The sequence below is a fragment of the Salminus brasiliensis genome, chromosome 17, assembly GCF_030463535.1.
Source record: "Salminus brasiliensis chromosome 17, fSalBra1.hap2, whole genome shotgun sequence".
Lineage (NCBI taxonomy): Eukaryota > Metazoa > Chordata > Actinopteri > Characiformes > Bryconidae > Salminus > Salminus brasiliensis.
In genome coordinates, this window is record NC_132894.1 from 25,659,182 (window position 1) to 25,668,639 (window position 9,458).

A 9,458-nucleotide genomic window follows, 5' to 3' on the forward strand; every position below is an offset into this window, starting at 1 on the left:
GAACTCTTGACGGGACGTTCAGCTGACTGCTCAACAGTGATGCTTTAGTGTAACTGGGAGCTAATGTAGAGGTAGGCAGAATAACCAGGGCTGTCTAGTTAGCTTTTTAATATTAGCTGGCGAGTTAGTAGGGGTGTAAATTTTCATTACAGACATGTCATGGTACGGATGTTAGGGTTCAAGGCATGGTACATGTGGCAGACTACGCGTGAAGATGGATAAATATGCAGAATCCAAATTGTACAAGCGCAAGTTCCACCTGGAAACCTTTAGCTATAAAGCACTAGTAAGTTAGCAACATGCCACGCTAAGCTAAACTCAATCTGATGACTACAACGAATGCAACTGATGCACTGAACCTTTTTTCAAATCAGCAAGGGTTCTTTTCTTTGGGAAGGTTGGGATTAAGCTTTGAATGTTTAAATATGGCCTAAGAGGAACAAACTGAAACACTTCTCCTAATGCAATGACCTGGATCATTCTATTTATTTTTAACTTTTATAACATGAGTGAGATTACATTTCACTGCTTAATTTACCACAGGCTGTACCAACTACAACACAATAACGGTCAATAACTAATATATATATATATAAAAAATAAATAAATACATAACGGAAATAAATTAAACAAGAATAAACTGGGAAAGCAACCAAGCCCATTTAGACTTTCTGTCTGGAATCACGTTGGGGGAAAAAAAGAAAAAAAAAAAAAAAAAAAAAAAAAAAAAAAAACAGTTATTAGCTTCGACTAACACGTCTTTACCTGTCGCTAAGAGCGGATTAGATCATTTTTCTGATCAACAAAACAGAAGAAAAAAAAAACTGAACAGCGGTTTCTGCAGCTGCGTTCAAGGTCAGGCGCGGCACAGATGATGGCCTAGAACCTTTCCGCGACCTTTTCACAACAGACATAACACACATGAGGTGGTTTCAGTTTGTCTTGCATTGAAATACAAGCTACTAATATGTATCGCTAGAACACATGTTGTGAAAGACCACAGCAGCAGTAAAACTGTACCCACGCCATGGTTAAACTTTGGTGGTTAATCTGTTTCTCACATGCATGCTGAACTGTGGGTGGTGGCGATTCATTACACCACTACCTGGCGCAGTCCGCTCTGTGAGTATGGAGGAGCCACTGATGTACTGGTCATTGTGTCTACTGCACTCTTTTCATACAGGACAGATGTAGTTGTCTGCTCAGCTCGATTCAAGTTCGCCTCTGACAGAAAGTGGCGAGAGAACAGAATAGTGTGAAGGCTGAAACACTCGCCAGTCAATTTTGTACGATAAGTCGATTACCATATTATCTTGGCGGAACAAACTGTAACTTGCATCATAGTTTTTTTGGTTTGTTTGTTTGTTTAATGTCAATTGCAGCTCTTGGCAGACTGCTTTCTTATCAGCCCTAGAGTGCACAAATGTGTGCTTGCAGTCGTGATATGAACAAATTAGTTTTAACGTTTTAATATAGCGATAATATGACGTGTCGTCATTTCAAGAATAAGTTTCACTAATTACTTACTGCACAGTCTTTATATCATCATCATCATTGTGATATTCAACAGCTTTACTGCTTATCCCATTTTATGACCATATCATGTAGCCTTTTTGTACAGTCTGTCCCACTTCCAGCGACAAACCACAATCTCTGGAGGTCCTCCACAGTGGAGCAGGGTAGTCTAAGCAGCACAGGCCGAGATGAAGGGAACACCGATGGAACTCGCTGGTAAGGTCAGTGGGGAGCTTCTGCATGCTGAAGTATTTTTAAATATGTGGGTGGAGCATCACTGAAATGAAGGAAGTTCCCCTTTTTTCTTTGTGACTTAAACATTAGGACTGCCTCCCTAACGATGAGACTACAGAAGGACTGTCTGAGGTATGCAACCACTACATTCAGAGACGCCCATTAGAATGCTCTCTTCACCTTATCTTGCCTGCTGCCATCAGTGGTCTCCCTCACTGCACTACCGCAGTCCTGCTGTTGTTCTTGTGTTCCTGATTTGGTGAAATGCAGCAAGTCCACAGTCGACACCAGTGACAGCACATGTAAGCTGGCCAGAAAATAGCATGGCCTTAAGACCTGGTTTTGTGACAGCGCTACGGTCCTGTAAGGGTTTGTTTACAGACACATGCAAAATAAGTTCTATTTTATTGTATTGTTGAAAACCATCAACACCAAGAGGAGCTATCGTATTTCAAATACACTCTTAAATACAGGGTACCACAAAAGACTTCTTTGAGCAAAGCAACAAAAACATTTTGGGTTCTATATTAATTAAACAGCTCCTCTCTTCCCTATACATGATGTGGAGGCTGTTAGAAATTGAAAAAGGTTATTCACACACCAACGCACACGTATCATAAAAGGATCTACACCAATTTGTACCATTTCCTAGAAGCATGTTTTGGAAAACAGAAGATATGGGTGATGCAACAGAGGAAACACTTTTTCCCTACAGAGCTTTCAATATTATATAAATCTAAACAAGAGATTTTAGGTCTGAAGAATCTTTTAAAGCACAACATTAAGGCTGTATAACCATCTAAGGATTCCCCCTAGAACCTACATGATGAAGAGGTTCCTAAACCTCTTAAAAGGGCCTTCCCACATCCTGTACAACAATTCATTAGTTTAATAGCTCAACAAAAGTACATTTACATTTACAGCATTTGGCTGACACTCTTATTAGAGCCTGATCCAGGCGTAAGTTTAAAGTCAATCATGGCGGACCACTCTCCATGTTCCAACCCTTGAGCACCTTCACTGTTGTACAGGAGGGGGACAAAAGTCCAGTAGTACAGCAAACAGAAGTTAGGCCATTATTATAGTTAGACCCTGAACATGCAGCAGAGAATAGTGGTGATGACCTTTTTTTTTTGGAGACTTTTATCATAAAAACAAACAAATAAATAAATAAAATAATAATAAAAAAAAAAATATATATATATATATATATAAAATGCTCTACATCTAGGTATGTCTCGATCAAGTTTTTCTTTACCGATCCAATCATAATACTTTAATGCTGACTGTCGGCCAATACTGATGTTTGTGTCTCTTTAAATAATAAAGCCCCAAAACCCAGGTAAGATGTGCACAGTTTCTTTGATCAGACATTATAAACTTATTTATTTTCTTTTTATAAATGACTGTTTTAAACCTGGTGTGTTTAATATCTTTCAATCCAGTCTGACTGCCCAACCTGACCATCCGGCTCCCTATAGCATGTGTGCATTAGCCTCCTCCTCCACAGTTCTAAATAAGCTGTTTAGTGCTGGTTTAGGACCAACGAAATAAGCGTGGTTGTCTTGTTCGTAGAACAGTGCGTTTCCATGTTTGGTATGTTCCTAACCAGGCATAATTCAACAGTAAAGACCACCCCAAATGGATACAATTGAATTGAATTTCTTTGTCATTGCATAACTACATCCAACTATGGGTGGTTTTGGCAGCGTAGATATAAGTGGCAGAATTTTTTTTTATAGAAGAGTGCTGTTGAAATGTACACACTGTGACTGCGGCACTATTTAAGGTGGAATGGAGAGTTAGAATTAGAAGCCAACTTCAGCCTGGTTTTGGCTGCTAAATGGATACGTTAAATTAAAGCTCTATTTTGTTTTGTTCACCAATAAGGTCACAAATGAACGCTGCAGAGGGTAGTTTTGAAGAAATGGGCAAAGGTAACAGTAATGCTGTCTGTGAAAATCCCATGAACCACAGATTATCGCACTAACAAGGGTTAGTTTTGTATTCAGGTTGAGTTAAAGTGTGCAGGCTTGTAAATACAAAGTTTAATGGCCTGACACACAAATTTCACTGTGGGCCACTTTTATTCTTGTGACATGAAGATGAAGCCTTTCATTATGAGGATAAGAGAAAGAAGGAGGAGCAAAGCCTTCAAACAAGCGCTTGAGGTTAAAAGCAGCCTACTTTTCCAGAAGGAAGGGTAATGGAATGGCAACACACTGAAAAGCCAACAGTGTGAGAAATCAACAGGTGAGGGGAAAAACCAACAATGTTCCCCCATTGCCCGCCTCAACGGCACCTCCAAACGTACACATTCTCACGCTTTTTACACACACACGCACATTTTACACTCCTCTGTTCAAACAGAGGTAGCGTTTAAGGTACAGGTCATGTTCTTTAGGAAAAGGATGACTTAAGAAAATTACGACCCCCTGCCAGACATACATACACACACACACACACACACACACACACACACACACACACACACACACACACACACACACACACACACACACACAGGAAATGGAGCGTCGCAGGCTCAGATAGTAATGGACTTGTTTGCCCTCACTATCAGTAGTACGCTATGTGACGCATCACCAGGCCAGATTAGAGGAGCTGTTGCCATGTCTATCTAAATACGGACACTGTAAAGACGCACACGTCGTATGCTGCATTTAGCCATGGAAATGAAACAACCACATACTCCACAACCATGGCTCACTTCTCTTTTTATTGCTTAGATATAGGCGGACATACAGGGAACAAAGCACACAATTGCTCAGCCAAAGACACAAACACAAGACCCCAAAACACACAGCCCATGGCAATACTGCACCTTCACTCCACAAGCCAGAAAGGAACTGCCCCACATCCTTTATCTGTATTTATTTAATAATGGCTCAGTACAGCATTCCTTTAATATGACCTCACATTTCAGTAATCAAAACCATGCACCACGAGGCCCTGGTGCTGGAGGGAGGAAAAGCACTCCTGCGCTTCGTCAAAGCGTTCTGGAGGATAATCCACGCGTGTACATGACTCCCCGGGCCTGGCCAGGGTGCATTTACACGGAAACTGAGCTGAAGGGGTCACCTCTCCCAACCAAAAAGATGTAAAAAAAATACAAATAAAATAAAATAAAAGAATAATAATAATAATAAAAAGAAAGAAAAAGAAGAGAGTGTGAGAGATCAAGCTCTGGTGATAAGTGCTAATATTAGGTAGCATGTGATCACACCACCATGAATTGGTAAGTAAGGCCAGAAACCATTTGGCCCCACACGTTGTGCAGATGAGAAAACACTAGAAGAGCACATGCTCGGACTGAGAATAGAGTGGTCTATAATTGTATACAAATTCCATAGCGATGCATGACTACACCAGAGGAGCAACGATACTTCATTGCTTACTTCCACTCAGCCCCAAAACTTCCTTCTGAACCAGCTACATTAATGAATCACTAGTACTGGTATGTGTGCTCTCTCAGTGAGACCTGAAAATATCGAACGACATTTAAAGCAGGGTCCAAAAAAAAAAAAAAGAAGTAGTGAGTCACAGAACCTATTTTCTTGCTTTACTTGCTTACAGATGCCCAGCTGAATGCTACACAGCTCTTCAGCCTGGATTGTATCACGGTGATGTCACCAGGCAATCGTTCGGCTTTGAGTCACCCACTTGGTCCCTGCCTGGTCACTGTTTATGGCTTGCTTGAGCGTCAGTGGAGGTCTGCTGTTTTAGTGAAGTCACTCCAGTGACCAAGTGACCACCCATGCCAAGGGAGACAAACCCGAGCGTGGGCCGCTCAAACCCATCAGTCAAGCACAATGGGTGGAATAATGAGTCAAACTGGCACTGGAAAACTGGCTTACAGTGCTGATTTGTCCACAGAAGAGGAATTTGTTTTAGGCGTCTGATGAGCAAGGCTTTCACTGGTTGTATAACTGTCAATGTATCAATCCAAGCAAATAATAGTCAATGAGTCGTATCCAAGCACCCCAATGTACTCAACTCAACCAAATGATCTAATTAGGTAAGTCACAAATCTCTGTATGCTCCCGAGGCTTATGCAGTTCATAGGCTCATATTTTCCCCAAACACATCCAGGAGGCCCTTGGAGAATGAGCAGGAGTGAAGGGACTTCCTCTTCCAGAGATTCCAGTTTCTCCACAGCCATTAACCCAACGTGACTCAGCTGGAGCACCCCCCACCCCCCATAAAGCACAGCTGAACGGGAAAGCCGGGAGTCAAAAGCCAGCTGGGTGGCTCGCTCACTGGCAGAGAGTTCTAGCAACACTGGAAAAGGATAAAGACTCTTTCCATGGACTTCATGGGTTGTTCAGAGGCTACTCTCATTTTCACAAGTGCCCAGAGCTGTCTGGGTCATTCAACAAAATCCTTTCTTTCCACCTTTTGCTTGGATTTAGCTCACCTCTGCTCATTCCCTGTGTTTTTGAGAGGATCCAAATCAGCATCATCTCCAGTACCTGATCACAAACCCAGCAAAATGTTTTTTTGTTTTGTTTTTTTTTTTTTTTTTAGATAGACACTGCAGCTGGTTTCATTATACATATCATATTTCATCATATATCCCACTCCACTAATTACACAGGCCTAATAATCCAATTATCTAATAGACTGCCTAATCTAACTATGCTCCATCTCAAACAAAGAGGGTGCAGAGCTCTTCAGTAACTAACAATATCCACAAGATTCAAGATTCAAGAGTTTTATTGTCAAATGCACAGCAGAAACAGACAGTTACGCTGTACAATGAAATTCTTACTTTGCTGTCCCTCCATTCACCAATAGATAAAGATAACAAAAAAGAAATTAATAATAATAATAAAAAATATATACAAAATAAATAAAGTATAATAATATAAGTTGAAGTAAATAAAATTACAATTAAAAAATTTAAATAAATTAAAATAAATAAATGCTCAACATGCTCCCAAAGTGCTGAGATCTTCAAACATTTGCATTAAACTGTAAAACAATCAGGGGAGCCTAGCTGCTTATATACCTCCAGATGACCAGCTCACAACCTGTCACATAGACCCCAGCATGTTCTTAGCAGGCAACTAGACTTAGATTGAAGATGTTGAGGATATTTACTGCAAGCTTACCCAAGTACAAAAAAAATACTGCCCAAATATCAGTATTAAAGACACACTCAGATAACTGCCAACGTTTTTGATTCTGAGATTTGTAAATCACGGCCTCCCAAAGTTAGAGTGAAAGGTTAGATGCTCATGCCACCGTGAAGGCCAATTTGAGTCATCCTCTATTTTACAACAACGTAGGCTGCGGATTTCTTTCTTTTTATACATAATGGGTAAATCAACAAACACACAAAAGCACCTGTGAAAAGAACTCATTAGAAATGGGAACAAGAGGTTATTAATATGAACCAAGTGGTGGCTTAGCGGTTAGAGTGCCGGGCTATTGATAACAGGGTTGTGGGTTTGATTCCCGGGCTCGGCAAGCTGCCACTGTTGGGCCCTTGAGCAAGGCCCTTTACCCTCTCTGCTCCACCGCTCTGGGTGTGTGTGTACTTTCACTATTGTGTGTGTGTTCACTACCACAGATGGGTAAAATGCAGAGGACGCATTTTGCTGTACCTTTACTTTGCTGTACCTTTTAAATCGTTAACATTTTTCATTGTGGTAAGATTTCCTATGATAATCCATGTAGCTCCAATTTCTTCACTGTATATGTTTAGGCTGGCGTGGGCAGAAAATAATAAGTAAGTATATAAGGAAAACTATAGTAAATAAGTAAGAAAATAAATAAATAAGTATCGAAATGTTTAGATTACTCCTGCTTTAGCAAAGCAACTAGGTACTAAGTTAGGGGCTAAATGCTAGTTTCTAAAACGGTTAATTTTATAAAGCAATATAAAATAATCCAATATTTACTCATCTGTCTTTAACCGTCTGTGAGATTTTTGTCCACACCGTTTTTTAAACTGCTGTCAGTAAGCTTTTATTACACTGCAAGTCGTAAAAGTACAAAACTCGTATTACACAGGGGAGAAACTGTGGCTAACACACACACACACACACACACACACACACACACACGCCCCGATCTGAGTCTAAATGAAGTTTACATGGGTAATGTGTAGCCGCGGGCTAAAAACAGCAGGCAGGATATAATCGAAGACTGTCTTAATGCTATTTTACTCCTTTCAAGAAAGAAAACACCACGCCACAAAAGGGAAGCAATGCTATAACCGAAAAGAAGAAGGACAGAAAGAAACCCTGTCAGCTCTGTGAAGTAGCTCTACCCTCCATCATTCTAGCTAAGCACTGTACGGCCAGTCTGCGACCTGAACACAATGTGTGAGAGACCGTGGGATTGGCCGCTGAGACCCACACACAATTAGGCAACCGATAAGCCTAATTTTGAAAGTTATCCCCTCGTAGCTGCTGGGGGGGCTGTGCCGCTACTTGCTGAAGTGCTCTGCCCTCCTTTAACAGCTCGCTCTGATATTGTCGCTCACGACCGTTTAAAGTTCGCTTCTCCCCGAAGTTACACCTATCTAACGTTACGAGCTGCTGCTTGGATGTGAGGAATAAAAACAGGGTGGTTGCTGTGGTGGTGCTGGTGGTGCTGGTGGTAGTGACAGCAGGCCTCGGCCGAATTCCTATCCCCCCCTCCCTCCTCTGTTTTTAAAGCTTGTGGGGTCCCCCATTTCTCCCCGTCGCCTCCAGCTCCAGCCCTGCCTGCATTCCCTCACTCAGATGCCCGAGTGAACGAGACCCGGCCTCGGCTTACCTGAATGAACTGTATCGTTAGCGCCGACTTGCCGACGCCGCCGCCTCCGACCACCACCAGGCGATACTTCTCCTGCACGGAGCCGTCCTTCCAGCCAGCCATGGGGGGAAAACACACTCACGCTCACGCACACCGCACGCCGCCGTGTGAAACGCCAGTGAGCGCACACCCGCTCCGCCGTGCGTGACAGGCCCTCGGACGAAGAGACCGCGGCGCCGGAGATGAGAACGAGGACGAATCCGACGAATAATCCGCGGAGGGAAAGTGGAGAAAATCACGCCGAGCGCCTTTAACGTTGCTGCCGCCTTGTCCGTCCGTCCGTCCGTCCGCCCTCCTCGCCTCTTATGCTACCAGCCACCGTGTGCGAGAGCGAGCGAGTGAGTGAGTGAGTGAGCGAGTGCTGCAAGATGGGGAAAAGATAGGAGTGATAGGTTCGACCATTACAAATGGACGACGCTAGAGGCCGTCCTCGGTCACTATACAGTCATAAAACAGCACACTGTGGAAAACTCGTACAGACAGAGCTCGACTGTAGCCGCTCTTATATGTAACACAGTGGAGTCTGTGGGACACTGCTCTGAAAAATAAAGGCAAGAAAAGCCAGAGGCTGATTATATTTACTCAATACTGAATCACTCCTGTGTCCTTATTAAATATTAAATGTGTTTTGTTACTGTTTTATATCAGTAATAATATGACAGGAAGGATACTTCAAGGGTTCTTCATTATATGCAATGTTTTTATTCATCGTTTTAATAAAATGATCACTCACAAAAAAAAATTACAGAAATTGCTGATTTATGTTTGAGAGGCTACTTCTCAATATTTTTTAAATGTGTAATTTAGCCAATGCCCTAGACCTTTGCAATGGTTCTTCATGGGTGAGGAAAACGTCTTAAGGGCAGTTCTTTCTAGAACCTATA

The 9,458-nt window shown here is 42.0% G+C and overlaps 1 protein-coding gene across 1 annotated transcript in view; it reads right to left on the reverse strand.

Annotated features, from left to right (window-relative positions):
- rras2 (RAS related 2) overlaps positions 1-8,927 on the reverse strand; it is a 40,681-nt gene extending 31,754 nt beyond the window's left edge. Inside the window, exon 1 of the mRNA XM_072659986.1 lies at positions 8,536-8,927. Within this exon, the coding sequence (XP_072516087.1) occupies positions 8,536-8,637 (102 nt within the window). The 5' untranslated portion in view covers positions 8,638-8,927. The remainder of the gene's footprint in view (positions 1-8,535) is intronic.
- Between the last annotated feature and the right edge of the window lie 531 nt (positions 8,928-9,458).